Source organism: Caretta caretta, chromosome 9 (genome assembly GCF_965140235.1).
Source record: "Caretta caretta isolate rCarCar2 chromosome 9, rCarCar1.hap1, whole genome shotgun sequence".
Lineage (NCBI taxonomy): Eukaryota > Metazoa > Chordata > Testudines > Cheloniidae > Caretta > Caretta caretta.
In genome coordinates, this window is record NC_134214.1 from 44,893,312 (window position 1) to 44,918,597 (window position 25,286).

General features: G+C 44.0%; 1 protein-coding gene across 5 annotated transcripts in view; it reads right to left on the reverse strand.

Moving 5' to 3' along the window:
• Positions 1–836: 836 nt before the first annotated feature.
• Positions 837–25,286, reverse strand: part of YEATS2 (YEATS domain containing 2) — a 76,253-nt gene continuing 51,803 nt past the window's right edge. For all 5 annotated transcript variants that reach the window (XM_048865276.2, XM_048865274.2, XM_048865277.2 and 2 more), the window contains 10 exons: positions 23,186–23,317; positions 22,817–22,915; positions 21,732–21,843; positions 20,081–20,154; positions 18,645–18,724; positions 16,901–17,102; positions 7,923–8,149; positions 7,102–7,176; positions 6,226–6,299; positions 837–4,096 (listed from right to left, as the gene is read on the reverse strand). In XM_048865276.2, the coding sequence (XP_048721233.2) occupies positions 3,988–4,096; positions 6,226–6,299; positions 7,102–7,176; positions 7,923–8,149; positions 16,901–17,102; positions 18,645–18,724; positions 20,081–20,154; positions 21,732–21,843; positions 22,817–22,915; positions 23,186–23,317 (1,184 nt within the window). In that variant the 3' untranslated portion in view covers positions 837–3,987. The remainder of the gene's footprint in view (positions 4,097–6,225; positions 6,300–7,101; positions 7,177–7,922; positions 8,150–16,900; positions 17,103–18,644; positions 18,725–20,080; positions 20,155–21,731; positions 21,844–22,816; positions 22,916–23,185; positions 23,318–25,286) is intronic.

The window sequence follows — 25,286 nt, forward strand, 5'->3', positions numbered from 1 at the left end:
CATACAATTGCAGCCAGATGTTTGGGAAATATCTTCTTTACTGGAAGGGATGGTAATAGAAAATTAGAAAAACATGATAAATACACACATGTGGTAAGTGTTCTGTATGAATGCATTTTCCATCTTCTGCAACTGAAATATTTATTTCCTATAAATATGTTTATAAATGTGTCAATCAGCATGAGGGAAGGCTTTAGCAAAAATATTTCTAGGGTGTTAATAACGGAGATTGGTAACCTGACAATTTTGTCCATTTGTTGGTTAGTCTTCCAGGGCCTGATTCTCATTTACACTAAAGACCCTACTATAAATGAGAATCAGGACTTCAGTATTCTGAAAGACAGTACAAGGCTCTCATCTTCTGAACTACATGATGATTGACAATTTTTACCGTTCCTGTCAAGAAAATTAACACCCTGCTCAAAGCCAGTTTGATTTCTTCCCTTCCCTTTCAACTTTCGCTCATTTCTAAGGGCAAATAAATCTGCTGCTGTTTGCACGGGCACATGAAGGGTAGCTTAAACCTTCCACAGGGGTAGATTAAACTTTTTTGCTCAGTTCCTGGCTCCCTCTTTCAAAAGAACGAAACGTTCACAATAAACCATAAAAAAACCTCAAAGGCAAAGCTACCTTTTGCTTTGGACACATTTAAAGAACCGTCAAGTTTTCTGCAGAACCAACAGAAGATAAAATTCCAGTTTTGCTTCAGGCACAAAGGAGTTTGTTTCTTTTTGCACACCTGTTTTATGTGACACATGCAGTGCAATGGTGTATGCTGCAGAATGACAGTTTAGAAAAACTGTATTTGGGTAATAGGTGAAAGTCAGACAATGTCATCACAACTAATAAAAGAATTTATTGTAAACTTATGTATATTACACAATTTTACATTATAATACAGAATGTGGAGGATTTAAACACTCAACATTTCAAATATGGACAATGTTTGTAAGGAGACCTTTGACTGACATTAAGACTCTTTAAAAAAGTCACAGAGGATATAGGGGAATATTTAGAAATATTCCAATTTCTTCCACACTTAACTTGGTTTACCAATTTTTACAGCCTTCCCCTTGATGTGACACAACTTTCTTCCCTTCAGTTCTTATGGAACAGATTATCTTCTCATGAAGAAATGTCTATCCCACCACTCTTGAAAATTCAAAGACCTTTTTGCAAAAATGTCCTACATTTGGAGGACTAAACGAATGTTATTACTGGTAGCTGCTTTTGGTTTCAATGGATAATTTGTTCTTAGCAAATTTCACGTTGGATTATTCTCCTAGGGGTAACTATATTAACCTGGGTTTGCTCAGAAATGAATCAAGAGACTCAATCGTAGCTCCTTCAGACTACTATAGAATAGATGCCTTGGTTTAGGGGCCATTTTAGAACTCAAATGCTGAACACTTCGTTCTCTAGTGTTACAGAAAGATCATGTGGCTCAAGCAGTTGGGGCAAGACTTTGAATGGCAGGTGCCCAAAGATGGGCTCCTAAATCCATAGGAGGTGCTGGGTGCTCGGCACTTTTGAAAACCAGGCAACCAATGAATAATTTAGTACTAAGGGATGGAAGTGCATGTGTCACTCCAGAACACCAGTGCACTGGCTGCCCAAAAGGCCAACTGCCACATAGGCTCTGTCGTCCCATCCCAGGCTGCATAAAATCTTCTTCCCTAACTTAGAAATTGTGTACAAGAGTATCTAAAAGGTGCCAGAGGCTTGACTTCCCTACAGCCTGCAAATAAAACAGCAAGGATGAGAGGCTGCCAGGCTGCAACAGCACTTTGGGAAGCTAAGATAGGGCCTGACGTTCCTAAATTAAACTGATTCCGCTCTGCTCTCAGCACTGGCCCAGCCACTGTGCTCTAGCAAGAGTCCCCACAGCAAGAGTACTTCAGACTATTGTAGAGCAAGGGCCGGACTGTGCAGCTGTTCCTAAGGCAGCAAGCGCGCTCTCATGCAACGGATCTTGCTGGGTGCTCACCAGCACAAGGGAGAATTCCACAGTTGGGCTCCAGAGTGTTTAAAACATCCCCTCCAATGCCATCAAAGCGCTTCATCTCAGAGCCCGACTCCAATTCCCTCTCATCAGTCCCATTTTCAATGTTAAGGGCAAACGGAGCAGTACTGGACTCTAGTCCTGTTGATTTCAATGGGGCTATCTGCAGACGAAGGTTCTCTTCACAGTGGGCACCAATGGCCAATTCTGGCCTGAGGAGGACAATGTCAAGGGTCTATAGTTTAAAAACTAATTTAATTTTATTCTGGTTTGTAACTGCTCTTTGAAAGTCTGAAACCACCTTTTTTCAGCTGAACCACTCTCCCTCAATCATGCACATAGTTGTGTTTAACTGCAGAGCTCCTGGCATCAAGTTTATTAAGCTTTCTACTGAAAAAAGCACTCAAGTATTAGTTTTGAAATACACCCTGTTCCCCAACAAAATAAGCTTATTTAGCACTTCTAAAATGCTTTACAATTTGAAATTGCTGCACAAATATTAATTAGGCCTCAGAACACCCCTATGAGATAGATATCCTTATTCCTAATTTTGAATGTGGGGAAACTGAGGCACTGAGCAGTGACACAACTTCCTCCAGCCCAAGCAGCAAATCAGTGACCCAGGTGGGACCAGAACTCAGGAGTCCCCAGTTCCCAGGCCCTCATTCAATCTATTATGTGGTACTGCCTCAAAAAGACAAGGACTTTGAAAGCTTGGTAAAGTAATAGTCAAATTTTGGACCCTTCAACCTTGACAGTATGTTTACAATATTGCCAAATACATACTGGGAAGATTTTTATATTCCCGGTTAGACCTTCTTACGACAATTAGCATTCACAAGGCTGCAGGTGTACCTGTCAGATGTGGCATTCACAAGAAGGAGAACATGGTAATACCTAATGTACGTGAGTGGTGGGACCGGAAGTAAAAGTTCTATCCACAGCCATGGCATCAGATGCTCCCATGTCCAAAGTACCCATGTTTTCCCCAATCCTACTGGGCATCTTTCTGCTATACAGAGTTTAAACCAAAGCTTTGTTGCTGTCAGTTCCTCACAATCTGTGCTGATCATTGACTAATGTTCTCCAAAGATTTAAACAAGTATTACAGAGCTAGTGGCTTGCTCTCCAGCTCACTAACTAGGATTCTTCCAGCACCAAAGGTCAATACTTGCTAGGAAAGCAAAGGATCTCGCCAATCAATGCCCAGAAATCTTGACACAGAGTTCTCTGTAAAATGAACCATGCATCCAAGTCACTTTACTTTTCCCCTCACATAGATCACATGCTCAGTTAGTCTCTTTAAATTTGACGTTAGTTATTCATCTTGGCCATGCCCCCAACCTACCATCACTGGGATGTCTGAGGTGCTCACTCAGTCCCTCCTAAAGGAAGGAAATATTTGTTACCGTACAGTTAGCTGTATGGTTGATCCTGCTATGTAACAGAAGCCACGTTCACGGTGTTCAACTATATCTTCACAAATCGCTCACCACAACATCAGCCTCCAAACAAACCAGCTTCCAAAGCTGCCTATTGCTTTGCATGTATTCGCAGTACCTCGGGAAAATGGTCTCCAATGGCCCCCCAGCTCAGAGCAAAACCTGTACTGGTCTGTGGATTGCCTCAAAGGCAGCTGAAGTGCCAAAGAATCATCTCCATCTTAAAAATGCATCACCTCAGCAAGCTATCCAGTCATCAGTTGGAGAAGGCTTATTTCGCTGCCAAGTCTTTTTCAGCTAGCAACTGAATGCAAACTGACGAAGTCTGCTCATCCACTTACTGACTAAACAACACTGCAATCTAACAACTTGATTTGGAACAGAGCATCATTTTGTTGCATTAAGGTGCATCTTTAATTGGAGGTAACGATCTAATAGCCCAACATTATAAAATGTATATAATAGTGTCCCACAGAGACAGTGGAATTGTCATTAAATACTTCACTCTTCAATCCATTGTTACTACAGCATCTTCAGGTTATTTCACTGTTCTTCATTTAATATCCTCATATGTTTGTTTGTGAGGAAATCAAGAAAGGGAATATTGCAGATGGCTTGGTGAATATTCATCACCGTGATCTCTCTTGGAATCCTGCAAAGAACGAATCAAAGAAACTATTACAGTATGCAAAAAGCCAACTGACTCTGAAGTGCCAGGCCAATAAATTTACTAATGGGGGGAAAAAGCAAAAAAGGATAATAGTGTTACAGCTTCAGAGAAAATGTATTAAAATGCCCTAGCACAAAATATATGCTAATCAGAAAATTTGGAGGAATACTCCTTAGGCATAAGCATACGAAAATTAAAGGGAAGTGCTGAAGTATCAGTTTTGTGGAACAGGCAGTATTTTAATTAAGCCATTTGCTTGCACATATTAAACACTAAGGGTTTTTTTTTTTTTTTTTTTCCCCAATTTCAAGTTCTGCTAGAACACTATGAAGACAGGGTGAAGGACTCCCTAAATCAACTAAACAAAAGGAGAATAGTGTTTGGATCAGGAGTTACTGTAAGAACTACTTGATTCCCGTGCTACTACATAGGCTACTGGGGTCTTGTCAGGCCACTGGCAGATCATTTGTAGGTCAACTTGTTTTGATCAGGGTAGATCAAATATTCCACATCCATCCCAGAATCCTGAAGACAGCCGCCTCCCCCTTAATTTTCATCTGTAAGTCCTTGCATGGCCCCTCACTTGCTCAAGGGCGAAAAGTAGCACTTCGCTAATTCTCCCTCCCTGACTGACTGAGGATGAGTTTGCTGCTTCTACAGAAAACTCGAGCCCCTGCCAGCCCAGGAATCATAAGAATGGAATGCAAACAGTTGTAAAACTGAAGTTCTTCTGGTGAAAATACTGGGCCCACACTTACAGTCTAAGCTGATCACTTTAAAGTTAGTTTTCAGGCGACCAATAACTTTACACCCTCATGTGTACTGGTCATCTTTAAAGGAAGACAGCCTTCAATGAAAGTGGGACCCCTTACACAAGCCAGCAACGGAGTGAAGATTTTTGTTCAGTAATTCTTGTAGTAACAATAAAATAAAATTATAAACAATTTAACAAAGGTAACAGACATCCTGCAAAGACCAAAAGTGTGCATGCTATAAGACAAAGGAAAGTGTAGGTCCTCTACGTAGCGGGGAAGGAGAGCTAATAAGTGATGACATAAAGAAGGATGAGGTATTTCATGCCTATTTTACTTCAGTCTAAAAAGCTTAATGGTGACCTGTTACTCAACACAATTAATATTAACAGCATAGAAGAAGGAACACAAGTCAAAATAGGGAAAGAACAGGTTAAAGAATATTTAGATAAGTTAGATGTATTCAAGTTGGCAGGGCCTGAAGAAATTAATCCAAGGTACTGAAGGAACTAGCTGAAGCAATCTCGGAACAGTTAGCAATGATCTCCGAGACAGCTGGATTGCTGAAAAGGAACTTGAAGTTATAGTAGATCACAAATTGAATGAATCAACAGTGCGATGCAGTTGCACAAAAAGTGAATATCATTCTGGGGTATGTTAACAGGAATGTAATATGTAAGACATAGCAGGTAACTATCCCGCTATATTTGGCACTGATGAGGTCTCAGCTGGAGTATGTCCAATTCTGGGCACCACACTTCAGGAAAGATGGGGACTAACTGGAAAGAGTTTAGAGGAGAGCAACAAAAACGATAAAGGGTTTAGAAAATCTGACCTTTGAGAAAATTAAAAAACAAAAACAAAACTAGTCAGGTTTAGTCTTGCGAAAAGAAGACTGAGGCGGGACCTGATGACAGCCTTAAAATATGTTAAGGGCTGATATACAGAGGATAGTCATCAAATGTTCTCCATGTCCACTGAAGGTAGGACAAGATGTAATGGGCTTAATCTGCAGCAAGGAGATTTAAGTTAGCTATTAGAAACAACTTCCTAACTGTAAGGATAGTTAAGCTCTGGAAAAGGCTTCCAAGGGAGGTTGTGGAATCCTCATCATTGGAGAGCATTAAGAACAGGTTGGACAAATACCTGTCAGGAATGGTCTAGGCTTAACTGGTCCTGCCTCAGCAAGGGGGCTGGACTTGACTGCCCAAGATCCCTTCCAGGTCTACATTTCTGTGATTCTATACACTGAGGGTTCATTGCTCACAATGAACTATGTGAAGTTTTAACCATTTCTTAAAGCAGGTAAAACTTGTGTGTAAATGGCATAAATGATAAAAAGGAGGTCAGTCACTGTACCTGTTGTGAGGAGCTGTCTGGTACCCAACAGCCAGTGCTTGCCTTAGGATATCATTCACAAGTTGTTCAGTGGCCTAAAACAAAGGCAGTGTTAGGGGACGACATGTGAAAAGACTAAGCAATGGATATTATTTTTATCTGACTTCAATTTCATAAATAAGCAGCAGCTCAGTCAAAAGTTTGGTTTTTATTTTTTTAAACTCCGGAATCAGTTAGCTTTTATAAAATTGATCAGCCAATAGACTATAAACTGTACCAACAACCTGAAAAAGATTCTGTTGTCCTAAGACCAACAAAGCCCTGCTAAAAGTGATTTGTATGAGCCCTAAATATAATACCACTAGGACTTCCCAGTTTCAAGTTGTTAAAGGGCTCTGGTGATAAATAGTATATTCTTTGCTTTATCCGAAGTTGCAAATGACATATACTGGTATCATACTCTTGTATGAAGGAGAACTACCACTCATTTCAGGTATCCAGCAGCCTAACATCCAGATGGCCTAACATCACAGTCGAAAAAGGGACAGCAATACTTGGGGAAAAAATACTTAGCCCCTTTCGAACACTAATTAATCCTCAACATCTCTATAGGGTAGGTAGGTATCTTCTTTTTACAGATTGGGAAACTCAAAGTGACATGTTCAAGGTTACAGAGTGATTCAGTGTCAGAATAAATATCAGAGGATTAGAGTTTAGGTGTTTCTAGATCATAGTACTGTCTCCCTCCCAACAGACTACAGTTAGGAGGTTTTAAACACACGCACGCACACAGACTGAACACTTGATTCTGTGCAAGTCTTCTGAACTGATCATTAATCTATATTACTGGGTCTAATACAATTACAGACATGTAATCGCTGTCAGATAATAGCTTACCTTTAAAACCATATCTTCTATTACTGATGCATAAACGTTCTTGTGCAGCTCAACAGGCTGAAAAGAAATCCCTATCTATAAAATGAGAGAGAGAGAGAGAGAGAATTTTTAATCTGACAGATTACAACGTCAAATAAAATAACCAATAACAGATAACGCTTTGTTACGGATAAGATGACAGTGAACAATGTGTTTCGGGAATAACTAGTTACAATGAAAAAACAAATAAACACTGTAAAGTTTTAGTACAATATAATTTCAGGGTTTAGATCTGAATATCCAGTGCAGGTGAAACCCGATCAGACAAATGGCTGTGGGGACATATCTAAAACGCAGAAAAAGTTAAATCAATTTTGATTTGGGGGCACTTGGGGAGCAAAAGCCCCCCAGCCCTTGTTAAATTTGTACCTATATTTAGCCTAGGTTTAGACTAGTTTCACGTTCTGTCCTCTCCTGGTTGTGAAGATTGAATCTGTACTAAATAGTTTTATTTCAGCCCCCAACGTCCTGCCTTTTGTGCTGGCCATGACTTGCACATGGTCTGCATATGGAGTTCTGCTCAGATACTGGCAAGAAGGAAAAGTTTTACCCTCTTCCCCTCTGGCTGATGGGACTGGAAGGAGAAAAGCTCTCTCTTCTCCCCTGCTGCTACACAGAGGATCTCCCCTTTCTCCCCAATCCACTACTATGAAGAAATACATCGCTTGCTCTTCATCAACTAAGCACCACAGGATCCATCTGGACAAAATACACTATTATAAATATAAGGTAATTACTAGCTCAGTAGCAGTTCATTAGCTTTGTGAATCATGTTTCAATACCTTCTGTGCCATGTCCCTCACAAACTCTGATGCAGGCAGGGAGGCCAAGTAGAATTTCATCTCCTCTTGTTTCTCTTCCTGTTCCTTCTTAATGTTTATTTTCAGTGGCTCAGTAAAGCTGAGGATATCCACTTCCTCATCATTCTCTGGTTCTTGTTTCAGAAACTGCTGCAGCTCCTCCAGTTTTTGGCAGAGTTCTTCGCCACTGGTGTAAGAAGATGGGCACTCTAAAAGAGAAGCATTCAACCTTACTTAAGACATGATGGGAAAAGCATTTAAAAATGGATACATGCCCAAGGTCTAGTGAGAAATTCAGGTAATTAAAGGGCACATGTTGGTACTCCATGCTTAAGAACACAAGGCTGAAGAAAGAACAAATACTACCTGAGATTCTTCTCTTTAATGACAAGTGCAAGTTTACAGTACAAAGTGTTTTCACTCACCAGTTCCTGCTAATCATGCCACTTAAAGAGGCTGCACTTCAAACATTACCAGACTAATGTGGATTTACTAGAAGTCTTCCAGCAGTTCTTTTGTAGAAAAGTCTGGTAAACTAGAGGATACTCCCCCCTCACCACTTTGAGAAATAGAAATGCACACAGCTCTGAATACTAATCATGTTGCTAAATGTAATGATCTAATTAAAAAAAAAAACAGAGGGGCAGATTCTCAATTGGTGTAAATGTGCATAGCTCTATTTTCTCTGTATGAGAATCTAGCCACAGCCCTGCCAAAAGATGACAATTATCATTCCTCTGAACTATCCTGTCTCCTTCCTGCATGTATTATTCCCCCTAACAGCCAGTCATTAGTAACTGAAAAGGTTGCATACATTTTTGACCTTTCCTTTTGTACTTATCAGATGCTTTCCAGCCCTACTCGACACTGCTTACAACTGCTGCTTTGATATTTGTCTGGAGAGATTGGAAATCACGCACTGTTCCACAGCTGCCTCTCTCTCTTTGGGAAAATCCATATCTTCATTCCATTCTTTAATCCCACTGCCCTTCTACCTCTTAAAAGCCTGACACTTCCAATAAACCCTCAAAAGCGTCACAAACTTGTCATTATATTAACTGTAAAATGTACAAATTTTCTGAAAGCAATGAGACATCCAAACAGAACTCAATTCATAATTACACGTGGAACGGACAAAAAAAGCCCCATCATAGGATTGTGGTAAGAAAAAAAAAGGTTACTCACCGTTGTAACTGCTGTTCTTCGAAATGCGTTGCTCATATCCATTCAAATTAGGTGTGTGCGCGCCGCGTGCATGGCTGTCGGAGAATTTTTACCCTAGCAACACCCAGTGGGTAGGCTGTGGAGCTCCCTGGAGTGGCGCCTTCATGGTGCTTGATACATACCCCAGCCGACCCAGTGCCTCCTCAGTTCCTTCCTGCCGGCTACTCTGACAGAGGAGAAGGGGGGGCGGGTTTGGAATGGATATGAGCAACACATCTCGAAGAACAACAGTTACAAAGGTGAGTAACTGTTTTTTTTTTTTTCTTACAGTGCTTGCTCATATTGATTCCAATTAGGTGACTCCCAAACCTTACCTAGGCGGTGGGATCGGAGTGAAGCAACATGGATTGTAGGACCCCTCTACCAAACGTCGCATCGTCTCTGGCATGCTGGACAATGGCATAGTGCAAAGCGAAAGTGTGTACCGAGAACCAAGTCACGATTCTGCAGATCTCATGGATCAACACCTGGGCCAGGAATGCCGCTGCCAAAGCCTGGGCCCTTGTCGACTGAGCAGTGAGGGGCGGGATCGGTACACTGGCCAGATCATAGCAAGCGCGGATGCAGGATGCGATCCACAAAGAGATCTGCTGAGAGGAGACCGGGAAGCCTTTCATTCGGTCCGCCACCGCAACGAAGAGCTGGGTCATCTTCCTGAAGGGCTTTGTATGCTCAATGTAGAAAGCAAGGGTCCTACGGACATCGAGGGAGTGCAGCCACTGTTCCTGGCGACTGGTGCATGGTTTTGGATAAAAAACCAGAAGAAAAATGTCCTGGCGGATAAGGAAAGCCGATACAACCTTGGGAAGAAAGGCCAGGTGAGGCCAAAGCTGCACCTTATCTTCATGGAAGATCATGGAAGGTGGTTCCGAGGTAAGGGCTCTCAGCTTGGAAACACGCAACCCCAACGCGATAGCGACCAGGAAAGCCGTTTTCCAGGAGAGGTAGAGAAGAGATCAGGTGGCCAGCGGCTTGAATGGGGGCCCCATAAGTCTGGAGAGGAACAGGGTAAGGTCCCATGTGGGGACTGGCTGTCGAACTTGTGGGAAGAGACAGTCCAGGCCTTTGAGGAACCTGCCAACCATGGGATTGGCAAAGACAGAGTGGCCATTCGCACCTGGGTGAAAAGCCGAGATAGCCGCCAGGTGAACTCTGACTGAGGATGCTGCCAGGCCCTGCTGCTTTAGGTCCAGGAGATGCTCCAAAATGAGAGGCACGGATGCCTGGAGGGGGGACGCGATGTGCTAAGTGCACCAGCATGAAAACCTCTTCCACTTAGCTGTAGATGTGGCTTGAGTGGAGGGCTTTCTACTGCCCATCAATACCTGCTGCACAGATTCTGAACAGAGAAGTTCTGAAGGGTTCAGCCATGCAGCATCCATGCCGTGAGGTGGAGCGATCGCGAGTCGGGATGACAGAGGTGACCGTGATCCTCGATGAGGAGATCTGGAAGAAGAGGCAATGGGACTGGGGCATCCACAGACAGCTCCAACAGCATCGTGTACCAGTGCTGCCTGGGCCACGCCGGAGCCACCAGAATCACTTGCGCCCTGTCTCTGCGCACTTTGTGCAAGACCCTGTGCACAAGGGGGAATGGAGGAAAGGCGTAGAATAGACTACTTGTCCAGGGGAGCAGGAAGGTGTCTGTGAGAGGGAGGGAAGAAAATTGGAGAGAGTATCCCCTTTCCACCGTGCAAAGGACCCAATGGTCCGTGGTTATGAGGACCAAGCAGTGGAAACGGGATAAAAGATTCAAGAAGGGTGGGGTAGGATCCTGAACGAGGTCTGGTACATCGTCCTCGAGTGTCCCTTCAAAAGGTTTGTTTAGAACCTGCTGAGGGTTTGGACGGGCCCTGGCCCTGCCCAGACTGGTGGTTGGAGGGTTTCCTCCTGCCGTTATGCCCCCATCTCCTATAAAAATCCTGCCTCGGCTGAAGAGGGGGATAGGAGCATTGTGGAGGCTGCTGAAGTTTAAAGGGCTTCTGCTGGGTAGCTGGTGTGTGCATGCCCAGTGACCTCATTATAGCACTTGAGTCTTTAAGGCGTTGCAACCTTGAATTGGTCTTGTCCAAAAACAGACCCTCTCCATCAAAGGGGAGGTCCTGCAATGTTTGCTGAAGCTCAGGTGGCAAGCCAGAAGCTTGCAGTCAAGAGATATGCCTCATTGCGATTCGTGAAGATAAGGTACAAGCAGCAGAGTCCGCGGCATCCAATGAGGCCTGCAATGAGGTCCGTGCCACTGTTTTGCTCTCTTCCGCCAAAGCCCCAAACTCCTCTCTGGACTCCGGAGGTACTAACTCCTTGAACTTCAGCATGGAGTTCCAAGAGTTAACATTGTATCGGCTCAGGAGCGCCTGCTGGTTTGTACTCCTGAGCTGAAGTCCCCCCGAGGAATAAACCTTGCACTCAAACAGATCAAGGTGCTTGGCCTCTTTTGACTTGGGTGCCAGGGCTTGCTGACCATGCCGCTCCTTTTCATTCACTGAGGCCACGACCAGTTGACAGGGCTGTGGATGCGTATAGAGATAGTCCCCCTTAGAGGGGACAAAGCATTTCCGCTCCACTCCCCTAGCAGTCAGGGAATGGATGCGAGCATTTGCCAGATTGTTCTGGCGGTGGTCTGGATGGTCCGAACAAGGGGTAGGACCACCCTAGATGGAGCCTCAGCGGACAAAATATTGACCACAGGGTCCTTCACCTCTATCACCGCCTCCGCTTGAAGGTTCACATTCTGCGCCATCCTGTACAAGAGGTCCTGGTGGGCATGGAGGTCTACTGGAGGGGGACCCGATACTGCAGTGCCCGCCACCACCTCATCGGGTGAGGATGAGGAGCCGGCCACGGGAGGAAGAGGGTCATCTGGAGCCTCTTGCAGAGCCCTGTGCCAGCAATCTTGGTGCCAGTACCAGGAATTGGAGTTGGAGGAGGGCCTGAAGCCGGGAGGGAAGACACCACCGTCTCCATGGTAGCCTCTGGTACTCACGGCTCGGATGGGGCTGATCGAGAAGCCCCAGATGGATCACCTTGGGCTTGGTGGTATGCCCAAGGCGTCCAAAATGGCCATTGAGTAGACCCTTGAGCGGGACCTTGCTCCTACGCCTGCCAATATCCAGCCCCTGAATCGAGGCGGCTGAGTTCCAAATGGCGGCAGTCTGACAAGTGCGACTCTGCCTCCAACCCTGACGAACGAGAGGTGAAACGTGATGGACACGGTGGTGCTGAGTGGGTCTGCACCGAGTCCCATTGACGAGATGATGGAGAGCGGTGCTGCCACGCTGGGGAGTGGTGCCGGGACCTGGATCAGTGCCGGGATCTGGATCTAGGCCGTGACGATGACTGGCGTTGAGAGCAGCGTTGGGTCTGGGATCTACTCCTTCACAGCGACTGGAGCGGTGTCGAGACCAGTGCCGGGAGTCGGAGTGGCACCGCAAGTACGGCCGGCGCCGTGATGGAGAGTGGTGCTGAGACTGTGAACGGTGTTGGGAGCGGGAATGGTTCCGAGAATGGGATCGGTGCCGTGGCTCGACCGATGGTGCTGGCGGGTGGGTAAGTGCCGGTTTGCCCCGGGACGGTGCCACATGAACCGGTGCTGGTGCCTTGGTCTACTGAGGGGATGCCGACACGGTCATGGCAATCAGATCCCTTGCAGCCGTGAAGGTATCTGGAGTAGACGGCAACTGGACCTCAACCACGTTGCGAGTCGGGGAGTCCAGTCGCACCAGACTCAACGGCTCCGCCCTTGGGGTCGGAGTCAACGGTGCTGAAGCCGCTAGTTGTGCCCCATAGCACTCCGCTATGGGATGCGACTCTGTGGGCGATTCCAGGGATGCTGGAGCTTGCTGAGGTGGGTCAGCCTTTTCTGGTTTCCGGTGCCGCTTCTGGCCAGAAGAGCGTGAGCGGTGCTGGACCGATGATGTCGGCTGTGGTGCTGGGGAACGTTGGTGCCACAGGTCTCTATCAGAGTCCAACTGTGGTGCCATTCCTACCGCTGCTGCCGGGGAGCTGCGCACCAAGGCACTCGGTGCCAGATCTTGGCGTGCCGCTAGAGACTGAGGGCTAAGAGCCGCCTCCATGAGGAGCTGTCTTAGAACGGAAGTCCCGCTCCTTCTTAGTCCGGGGATGAAACCCTTTACAGATCCTGCACTTCTCAGCTTGATGAGATTCCCCCAGACACTTCAGGCAAGAGTCATGGGGGTCGCCTGTTGGCATGGGCTTAGAGCAGGAACCACAGGGCTTAAAGCCTGGAGCCTTGGGCATGAGTCCAAGAGAAGAACAGGAAAGAGGGAAAACCCCTCCAACCCCACTAACACTAACAACTATAACTATTAACACGATAACTACCACTATAAGTATTAACTATTAAACTATGAGGAATACATTAGGGAGAGTGGAGAGCAGCAAAGCCGAGCTCCACAGTTCCAACGACTGTCACGGGCGGTAAGAAGGAACTGAGGAGGCACTGGGTCGGCTGGGGTATATATCAAGCGCCATGAAGGCGCCACTCCAGGGGGCTCCACAGCCTACCCACCGGGTGTTGCTAGGGTAAAAATTCTCCGACAGCCGTGCACGCGGCGTGCACACACCTAATTGGAATCGACAGGAGCAAGCACTCAAAGAACCACCCCATTTTCCAGCTCAAGCACAACATGTTTATTTCCACAGGCACAAATTTTACAAAACATCAAGTTGTGGATGCCAAAGCTGGCTGAACTGTGACTTGCTTCAGAGTGAGAAATAGAAAAGTACAATCATGCTCTTTTATTAGCTCCATGAACACAAGTATTTTTAGTAAGACATGAACAGGTCACGAGCAGTAAACAAAAACTAACTAAACTTGGGCCGGGGGGGAGGGGGCGGTGGCGCAGTCGCTCTTGAGGGGAAGGGGCAAACTCCCTACCCAGCTCCATGTGGCCCAGCAGCTCCTAGTGGGAGGGAAGGCCAGGTGGGCACCAGGTACTGCCCTGCCACGAGCTCTGGCTCTGCAGCTCCCATTGGCCAGGAACTGCAGCCAATGGGAACTGCGGGGGCAGTGCCTCTGGGCGGGGCAGGGCAGAGAACCCCCTGGCCCCTCCACCTAGGAGCTGCAGGGACATGCTGGCCGCTTCCAGGGAGCCCCGCTTTTCCTCCCCTGAGGTAGACGCCACCCCACACCCCAATCCCCTGCTCCAGCCCTGAGCCCCCTCCCACACCCAAACTGTCCCAGCAGCAGCTGGTGTGGCTGGCCCCGGGGCTGCCTGATCTTCTCAGGGGCCGTGACCTCTGTGACAGACACGCAGCCTTACTGATGAGCGAAGACAGGAGTCACAGTACAAATATTTACGTGACTAAGATAGGCAGTAGTGGCTAAATTCTGTGACGGCCATGGAGCTACTCTGTAGTAAATGATGAATACTGTACGCTGACGTGGTTATTGGGATGTTTACTGTATGAATATGTTGGTTTAGCTGAACAGCAGGCTGTAAGGAAAAACAAGCAGGATGGGCAGAAGAATTGCTCAAGATAACAACCCCCTCCCGCTAACGCTTGAGGATTGTTTGTTATAGGACAATGGCAGAGCCAGTCTTTGAGGTAGGCATAGTCAAATTATTTTTTGTCAAGATCCAAATTTCTTGGTCAAGGTATTGTCAAGGTCCAGACTCTACAGAAACATTTTTCATACCACAATAATAATGAAAGTAAGAGTAAGTAAATAAAAAAATTTTGCGGTCTGTTCAAAAGCAACGGTTGGTCCAGATTTGGCCCGTGGTTTGCCAATTGACTACCCCTTCTCTGAGGAGTCTGTCTTGACCTCCTGCTGAGCCTACCAAACTGGTTTTGACAAGCAGGACCAAAACCTGGGAGCTGACAAGCGCAAAGGAACTCTGGCTGGATTAAAAGGGACTCACTCTCAAGAGAAGAGGCAGCTGCTAGGGAGTTGTTCTGGGGGACTAGACTGACATGCAGGCCCTGTGGGGGTGTCTGAAGAAGTTAGGCCTGCCCAAGCTACTACTGGGGATGGTAAGCCATGAGGTAAGATAGATACATGTGGACTCTGAACACCCTCTCTCTAATGCTTTGTCCTACCGTTAAAATAATTTGCTGGTTTTGAGAAGGCTGTCCTGGTCACTGTATACCACTGGTCACAGACTCCCAAAGGGAAGAACCATGGTGTCTGATCCCAGTTGGATCTGCCAGGCAAGCACAGCTGATACACAGAGTACTGTACCCCAGGGCTGAGAGTGGGATAACTGCAGAATTCCATGCTAGAGAGGTAAAGGCCTGAGGCCTGACACCAGAGGGGCTGCGCTCAGAGTTCAGGAAAAGGACAGATGTGCAGTTACCCCTGTGCCCATGACAGCTGATATTTTATCTTCACAAGTGGCATTTGTGGTGTAAAATCAAAGCTGTTAAGTCCCACTAGGGAGCCGTCCCGTGGTTATGGACGGCCTGGTGGCAGAGAGGTGGAAGGCTCATTTCTGTGTAGGTGTAAGCAGTGCCTCTCCCCCAGGCCTCCCATGAGTTAGGCCAGTTTCATGTTCTCACCCTGGGTTTATTTTCCAGCAGCAGAACAGCCTCCCATGCTCTGAACAAATTTCCTTTCAAAGACACACAGTCTAATTAGGCAAATTAAACCCTCCATGGAGTTTCTTTAAACCAAGAGAGCTGGCTCTATATGCACGCTTGCAGTCTGCTGGGGAAGAAGACTATAAAGATTTATTAACACTCAATTTCATTATTTGTCTTGCCACCATTGGTTGCGTCCTTGCTCTTAATGTTAAATAATTGACTACTGTTTCACTGATTTTTGGACTGCTTCTTCTTCCCTGGCCCACTTTAACTGTGTCTCACTCACTCCATGTTGGGAAAGCATGCTCCATTCTGGAAGGCAAAACCAGTAAGGTCTAATGTCCTCAGACTACTGTCCCAGAATCATGCTGGCCAACAGGAAGTGATCGGAAAGCAAAGATCAATCTGACGACCCTTCAGTCTCTACTCCCTTTATTTCACAAGCACATCACTTCTGTAACATGCCTAATCATGCAGGAGGCCAGGGGTCTCAGCTGCACTTAGCCAGGCATACCCGATCCAGCACAATACACTGCCAGGGGCGCAACCCAGGATCAGTCTTTTCACAGATCAATAAAATCGTTGTGAGATCAGACCGGGGAGGAATCCAGCTTTAGGAGAGGGATCTGGTTTTGAGAGGGATTATTTGAAAGTGATACAAAGGAGCAGCACAGGAAAGAGTGGTATGAAATTCAGAAAGGGGAAATTTTGTAGGGAGAAGATTGTAGGGAGAAAGGGGAATGTTGTAGGGAGAAGATTCCTGACAGTGAAATGTGTTCAGCTGTGCAATACTATCCACAAGGCAGCGATGGAAACCCCAGCATTCCACCACTCTTTGTCTTAGACCGTAAACTCCTCAGGGAAGGGGCTGTCTTTCACCTTGTGCTGGTACAGTGTCTAGTCCAATGGAATCCTGACATTGGTTGGGGCCTCTCTATGCTACTGTAATGTCAACAACTAGGCTGCACAGAGCATTGAAAACAAACAGTAAGGAACAATTTGGTTTGGTAGGAGGAAGGGGCAGATGTACTATTAGGCCTTTCTGATCTCTAATTTCTGCAATTCCAACAGAGTGAAAATAGCTTCAGGAATATACTGGAGAATAAAGTGGGAGAGAGATGTGGGGTGTTTACCAGGCAATGTCTTTTGGGGGTAAAGGGCACTGGAGCTGGCCTCCCTCAAATGCTCACCTGGCTCGCTGTCGATTTGAGTCAGCACATCTTCTATTGAATCTTCCTCGTTCCTTAGGGCTTCAGGGTCAGGCGGAGTGTAGCCGTGGCATCGACACCAATGCACCACATGCTTGGTTTTCAGGGGGCTGATGCTGTGAAATCTGGGATGCTTCTCTATGATTTCTTGTAGGATTTTTCTCACTGTCATTGCTCGTTGCCACTGTGGGAAATCAAAGTGAGTGCTTTGTTTAGCCGAGGTGTTTTACGTTCGAGTTCTAGGAGACCAGAACATGGCAAAGTGCAGTAATTTAGGGTCCTAAGAATATGGAGACTGTGACTACACTAGGTACTTCCTCAGAAAGCAGCATGACCTGAAAGAATGAGCATGGATTGGTGGTCCTGATCCTGAGTCATTCTGTAGCCTTGGACAGGTAATTTGAACTCTGTTTCTGTTCCCACCATCTGTGTCAAACTGAAAGATCCCTACCTCACAGCGGATAAGTTAGGTACATAGTCAACATAATCAATCACACTTCTGGCTGAACTTCAGCCTTCTATTGTTATAAGCAACACCTATGATCACAATAACTGAAAGCCATTAGAGGGAAATAAGTATCTCTATTGTTTTGCAGCCTGTTTAATTCTGTGCACCAGAACCGTGCTGCATCTAGTCAGCCGCATTGTTTCCTACACAGGTCCTTCACATAGCAACAAAGGGAGAAAAATTATGTAAACAATAGGAAAATGCAACTGCAACACCATAAAAATAGCTCCAAAACAATTATGCAAAATATTTCTCCACAATGAATTAAGAATCTAGTTCAATAATGGCTCTGCCTGAGAACAGAACTCACTCAGTCCTCCTACAAAGAGCGAACATGATACAGAGCAATTATAATAGAAAGGCACAGGCAGGGATAGAGAATATAGTGACAGGTTTCAGAGTAGCAGCCGTGTTAGTCTGTATCTGCAAAAAGAACAGGAGTACTTGTGGCACCTTAGAGACTAACAAATTTATTAGAGCATAAGCTTTCGTGGGCTACAGCCCACTTCATCGGATGCATAGAATGGAACATATTGTAAGAAGATCTATATATACATACAGATAAGTTGGAAGTTGCCATACAAACTGTGAGAGGCTAATTAGTTAAGATGAGCTATTATCAGCAGGAGAATAATATTAATTATATAGCTCATCTTAACTAATTAGCCTCTCACAGTTTGTATGGCAACTTCCAACTTATCTGTATGTATATATAGATCTTCTTACTATGTGTTCCATTCTATGCATCCGATGAAGTGGGCTGTAGCCCACGAAAGCTTATGCTCTAATAAATTTGTTAGTCTCTAAGGTGCCACAAGTACTCCTGTTCTTTTTGAGAATATAGTGAAAATATATTTGGAGAAATTAGAGACAATATTATGCCACACAATGATGGCATATGGAGACAATGTTTAAGAAGGAGGCTATGCAAACACTGCATTATATTGTACAGCCCAGCAATTTAAAAATATTCCAAAAAGATTTTAAGTTGAAGCAACTGAAAATTGACCTTTAAGGTTATTTACATTTAATTAATTCTGTAACAGTAAATTGGGGTACTACATGGAAAGAAGCCCGTGCAAATTATTGTGAAACATGCCTCCATTTCCAATATATCAGAGAGTGTTTTTTGTCATAGCTAAGAACTTTGGAATAGCTCCAGATTTCCCTATGCAGAAGCTTCCCCAGTGCTTATCAAACATGTGAAGAGCGGATTACCTCAGCTGCCCTTCGTTTTCCAATATTCCAGCTGTAATACTGTTCCACCGAACTGGCACGGAAAGAACTGACATCTTCACCTAAAGAGAGCACAGCCAAAAAACTGGAGTTAAATTTTAATAACTCTGAAATCTAATCTACTTTGCTGCTGGCAATTTCTGAAAACCCCAAATAGGTTTTCGTTGGATACATTGTGCTTGGTGGGGAGAATGGGAAAAATGGGCTCTCTGTGTGCAGTCCCCACAGCACAAAGAATTCTATGCTCTTATAAAGAGTGGGCGCATTCCCTGCACACAGCACGTACGTTCTTAGTTGTACAATCACTCTCTCTCTTTGTCAAGTTAGGCTGATACATGTGAGACCAACCATATTTTAAACTCCCATAAGACAAAACGCGACTGAAGAAGTTCAGTGGTGCTTTGCTATTGTCAGAAGTAATTTCCTTCTGAAAACACTTATTTGGCTAACAATTAGAAATATAAACACAAAATAGAAAATGCAACAATAAAGCAAAGGACATCTCAAGAAGTTTTTACTGGCACAAATTTAGGAGGAGGGTATTAACTCCCTATCAGCAGATCCATGAGTGTTATATAGGACTCCTAAAATAAGAAGCAATGAAAGCTTTACTGCACAACCCACTACCACCATTTTGCTCATGTTACTGATTTTATTCAGTCTGTCCTTTCCAGTCTCCAGCAGCTTCTCCTCACTGAAGTAAATTCATTACTAGGGAAACCTCATTAGTAGTATGTTTCCCAATCACGAGTGGTGTGTGGGTGTGCAATTAAAAAGGACCTTTTCCTGATCAATGACAAAGGAAACGGACTGATGGTTGCCTAAAAGTTGCCATCATTGGTTAGATACGTACCAATATTCTAGTGTGAACTACCCTGTCTCTCTCATACAGGCAAGACAAGAAATATTAGGGCTTGTCTATACTTACGGCTAGATCGGCAGTGCTGCGACTGATGCAGCGCTGTCGATTTAGCGGGGAAGGTGAAGACCCACTAAGTTGATGACAGAGCGCTCTCCCGTTGACTCAGTACGCCAACTCCCCAAGAAGCGTTAGGGAAGTCAGCGGGAGAGCATCTCCCATTGACACAACACGGTGTAGACACCGCAGTAAGTTGACCTAAGTTAAGTTGACTTCAGTTACAGTAATTTACGTCACTGAAGTAGCATAACTTAGGTCAACTTACAGCTGTAGTGTAGACTAGCTCTCAGTAACTGCCAAAAACAGGCCATGTTTTGTTGGCAGGATTTGACTGATTTAGATTCCTAAGTATTTTGCAAGCAACAAAACCCAAAAGTAAGTGTTCTGAGGCAGTGGTCTCACTTCATTCCATTATGTGTAATTTTCCCAGCTGCAAAGTGCCATGCACACCTTTGCTGCTATAAGAACGACGAACTGATTGTTTTCATACAGATCTTACTTTTCTCAGCAATTAATGGAACTTTCTTCACTATTGCTGTTAAAAGTTGCTGGACATTCTCCAAATGTTCTATGCTGCAAAGAGAAAGACCACAGTGAAGAGTAATTACTTTTTAGAAGAGATAAATCAGATATACAGGATTCTAACATCACTATCAATTTAAAAAAAATCCTGAAAAAATGCGTTAACATCAACACTGGTTTGAATAAATATTTCCATGCCAGTCCCTGATTTTACAGTGGTATGCACATAGACGGCTCCTTAGTCCTATATGCAGCCCCACTGAAATTAACGAATGGGTTCTCGATGTGGGCATAAAGTTCCACCCACCAGGATCAGGACTCAAAGCAGTCGTCGTCTCTTTTTGGTTTGCATCCTGCTGGGATGTAATCTCAGGAACAGGCCTTGCAGTAATGCCTAAGCAATGTCTACTAACAGTACAGTCGCTGTATGACACCACTGCGTCAAACAGGTCTGACAGCAAGACGCTATTTCTGTAAGTTCTCACAGTAGGAACGTGCTCACAGTATTGCAAGATTTATACTTCACCAAACTCTTTGATGCTGCTGGTCCTCGTATCCCTCTCCTACGCTGCTTTATTACAGTGAAAGACAAGGGAACATCGGGCACATAATAGCACGTCTGATAAACACTAGGACATGACAACTGATTGGTAGCAGAACATGTAGAAGTTTAGGTACAAACTTAACCAGTAACCATATTTTTAAAAAATATGACCTTTCCCTAGAATTTCCTTGAAGTTATATAAGACCAACTAGTGAAATTTAAAGAGCATATTGGCTTCTGATTGATTTACATATTAGCATTCCCATGGAAGTCTCCACCAGAGTAGAGAGTACTATGACATTTTAAAAAATGGTAACAGGAAAATGTAAGTTATTGGCAGGATTGCGAGCAGAGGGGAGATCTCCTACATTCAGGGATTTCTACAGAAAGTTATTTTGCCAGTCAAGCTCTGGGTGAAGAGCTTCAAAAAAGCACTTGTGATGGCATCACAAAGAAGTCCCCAGATTCTTCCACGACATCAGAAGTGCAGATGCTTTTAAGACACAATGAATCAGATATCACATCCCCAGGCCTACTCCCAAGTTAGAATGTGGAAAGATCTCTTGACAATTACAGCAATATGTGAATAATAACATTCACAACCAGACAAACATTGAGAGAGGTAACACACATGAACAGGGTTTTCTAAAGAAAAAGAAATTGAGGGAGGATCAAATTATCACTTCCCAATTAGTTTCAGTTGTATTCCAAGGATCATAGCCCAGCATTGATCAGAACACGCAATTGCAGTGGGAATTATGAGTGAATAGATTATATTCATAGCAAATCCCAAAAATGATTAAGCACCATTAAACAGCTTAATTTTTAGCTGTTCCGAGTACAAGACCATTCATAAAAATCAGTATTTTAATACTATATCCTGCACATATGGATGTAACTGAGGTCTGAAAATGAATGTCAACCAACAGACTACCTAGATTATAGTACGCTACAGAATGTATCGGTGGCTGTCCGATTTTAATCACTTGACTCCTCAGCCAGTGTTCTGATACTGTTGTGTACTGTCTTATAACCTGCCCAAAGACTAAGCCATATAGCTCTTTTGACAGGAAAGAACAATTACTTGATAACGTAATTTCCAAGTTCTGAGCTCTCTTCTGTTTTTACTGCTGCTTGACCATCTTGGGAGACCAGAGAGTTGCAGTTCTGTCCCGCTGAATCAGGCTCCATCTTAACTTCAGAGAAAAACAGAACAAATTTTTAAAATGACAGCGTCATTGATAGTCAGCTGGGAAAAGCCTGATAAAACTGAGAGTGCAGTAAAACTAGAGCTATGCATTTGATCAGACCGGCTCTATTTGGGAGCAGGAGGGAGGTGGGGAAGAATGATTAAAACCACCTGGAATACCCACATCCACATTCCAAAGACCGGTACTGAACAGGGAATATTGTCAACCTGCATGTGTGGATGATCTCTCCCCACACATCTGGCAATGCAACCCCACCTTGTGTGTGTATTCTACACTTTCAGCACAAGCCAACCCTGCCCTGCTGGCCATTCATCCTTCATCCAGTGGAGAGAGAGAGACTGAAATACAGCTTCACTCTATACCCAAAAACACTTAGTTGTCTTCTTGTAAGAAATATTCATGTCTGCAGCATCAGGAGCTTGTGGGTTTTGTGTAGGATGATCCAATTTCAATGGAACTGCTTGCAAGCATCCCTTGGTTTTCTGTCAATTGCAAGATCTGGGATGGCACAATCATTGACATTTAGTGTTGCTGGGAAGCACTGCCAAATGATTACACCACTGAATTACCATTCTTAGGGTAGTGCTCATGCTTTGATTAACACACACTGCTATGAATAGTGTAGCATTGCATACATTTCCACAGTGGTGGGTTGGCACCATGCAAGTTTTACTACCTATGGGAACCTTTCAAAGTATCCTCCTTTAAGTTCTTTTATCCTCTTCTGTACATGTCTATCCCATGGCCTATGTTGTGGGCATAGTGTCTTTGTTCACTTTTCCAACCCCTAGATTCTATTCCTATTACAGCCTAATTGATGGACATAGCGGAAAACAGAACCAAAGGCATTGGGATCTACTAACGGGGTCAGAACACTTCCATAAGGCAGCCATGTTCATTCAGGCACAAACAGTTTCTTTGAGAGTGCTATTGACAAGTGACAAATTCATTTTTTTACCTTTAGTGACAGATGTTGTAGAGGGGATGGGTACAACCGTACTAGCTGCAGTTACAGCAGTTGCAGCAGACGCTTTGCTGGTAGACAGCGACTGTATCACTGAAGGACAACAGGAAAAGAATAAAAATGATGTGTTGCATACTTCTAGATACTCTTCCCAGCTCGTGCTTCACCCTTGTTTTAGGTGGATAGTTTTATTAACCCTTGATAGCAAGTTATATTGTGTGTGCAACATGAAAGCTTGGGAACAACTGAAACCCACTACATGCTTTCTTCCTGGGTGTGTGTAAGCCTTGTATTGCTGTATGGCAAGAATGGCTGAGCTCTTTGCTATGTCAAACACCATCTAGTGCCCTCCACTGCATTTACCTTTGTTCACAGGCATCAGTATAGTCTGAACACCTCCAGATGCTGTATTTACGCTGAGCTGTTTGATCTGGCTGGGTACCGTCAGCACAGCCTGCTGGGGACTCGACTGGTTTGAGTGGATCTTTAGCAACCCTAAAAGAAGGGGGAAAGAGACATTTTAGACAATGCTTAGTTCAGTCTATCCCCTAATATTTCTCCCTCTTTCTGCATGAAACAGGATGGTATAAGTTATGCTTTGCTAACCTCTTAGCAAGCCCATGCTCACACTGAATTGTTAAACAAGTTTTTTGCTGAGTTGGATAGTTGCCAACACACTCAGACACATTATATAACTATACTGCACAGGGCTTTGATATTTGTGAGGTGAGATTTATAATACACAAAAAGAAAAGGAGGACTTGTGGCACCTTAGAGACTAACAAATTTATTTGAGCATAAGCTTTCATGAGCTATAGCTCACTTCATCGGATGCCACAAGTCCTCCTTTTCTTTTTGCGGATACAGACTAACACGGCTGCTACTATGAAACCTATAAATAATACAGTAATCTTAAACAGAGACTGAGGTGTTGTGTTAATACCTATAGAGTTTTAAAAGAACACGGCAAGATATTCAGCACAAAGGACTCTTGTCAGAATAAGACAAAAGTCTTGACTTACATTTTTCCTGAAACAACAAGGAGTCCAGTGGTGCTTATGCTCCAATAAATCTATTAGTCTTTAAGGTGCCACCGGACTCCTTGTTGTTTTTGTGGATACAGAGTAACACAGGTACCCCCTGATATTTTTCCTGAACTTATTCTTAGGGATCTGATAAACATAACCTGTAAATGAAGTAAATTATATTCTACCAATATAGCTCCTATTACAGTAGATCTGAGCACATCACAGTCTTCCTCAAAACATCCCTGTGTGGCAGGGCCATGCTATTATCCCCATTATACAGATGGGGAACTAAGACACAGAGAAACTAAGTGACTTGCCCAGGGTCATGCAGGAAGTTTGTGGTGAATGGACCTGAACCTGGGTCTCCCAAGCCCTTTTATAATAAATACTGACTGCCTTGAGAAACAAAGCTAATAGGAGCATATAGCATATTTACAAGGGGGATTGATTTCAATAATCATTTTTATCATGATTTAAGTAAGCGGGCAGGAAACCTTGATTTAAGTAATAATTTTAATCTTGTTTTTCATTTGAATTTTCCTAAAGAGAAGTCCATTCTCATTGGTTGGTATAATTATTAAAACATGTTGATTTGCAACTAAGTATAGCTTTTACACTAAAAAGTCGGTATTTCTGTCTTCTAACCAGGAGAATACACTATATCTATACATAAAAAGAAAAGGAGTACTTGTGGCACCTTAGAGACTAACCAATTTATTTGAGCATGAGCTTTCGTGAGCTACAGCTCACTTCATCAGATGTATACCGTGGAAACTGCAGCAGACTTTATATACACACAGAGAATATTCTCTGTGTGTATATAAAGTCTGCTGCAGTTTCCACGGTATACATCTGATGAAGTGAGCTGTAGCTCACGAAAGCTCATGCTCAAATAAATTGGTTAGTCTCTAAGGTGCCACAAGTACTCCTTTTCTTTTTGCGAATACAGACTAACACGGCTGTTCCTCTGAAATATATCTATACATGTTTTTTTAAGCAATTATCTAGCTTAGAACACATTTATTCCAATTCTTAATTTTTACATTATTTTTTAATGTTAGAAAATGGTGAATGACTCCTTCCTTATTTACTAGATGACAGTTCTCTAATTAGGATTTGCGTCAAGATGCATTTGGATGGTAATTGGAATTCAATTAAGAATGCAAAAAACTGTCAGTTTTCATTTTTTTTTAAATAAAATGAAACTACCTTAAATGTGCTGGGATGCATAAGAAAAAAATTGTTTCTTAAAATGTTATGCATTTAGGACTAACTGAATTATTAAACCAAGGAAATACGAGCCATCGTTAGTGAACTGATGGTTTGGGTACAAACTGTCCTATGTCTGCAGTATTAGTGTTCAAATCTCTTTGGTGTTTTCCCTTTGATACAACCATGTACTTGGACAAGTGGGATGCATCTTTGTAAAAAGAAAG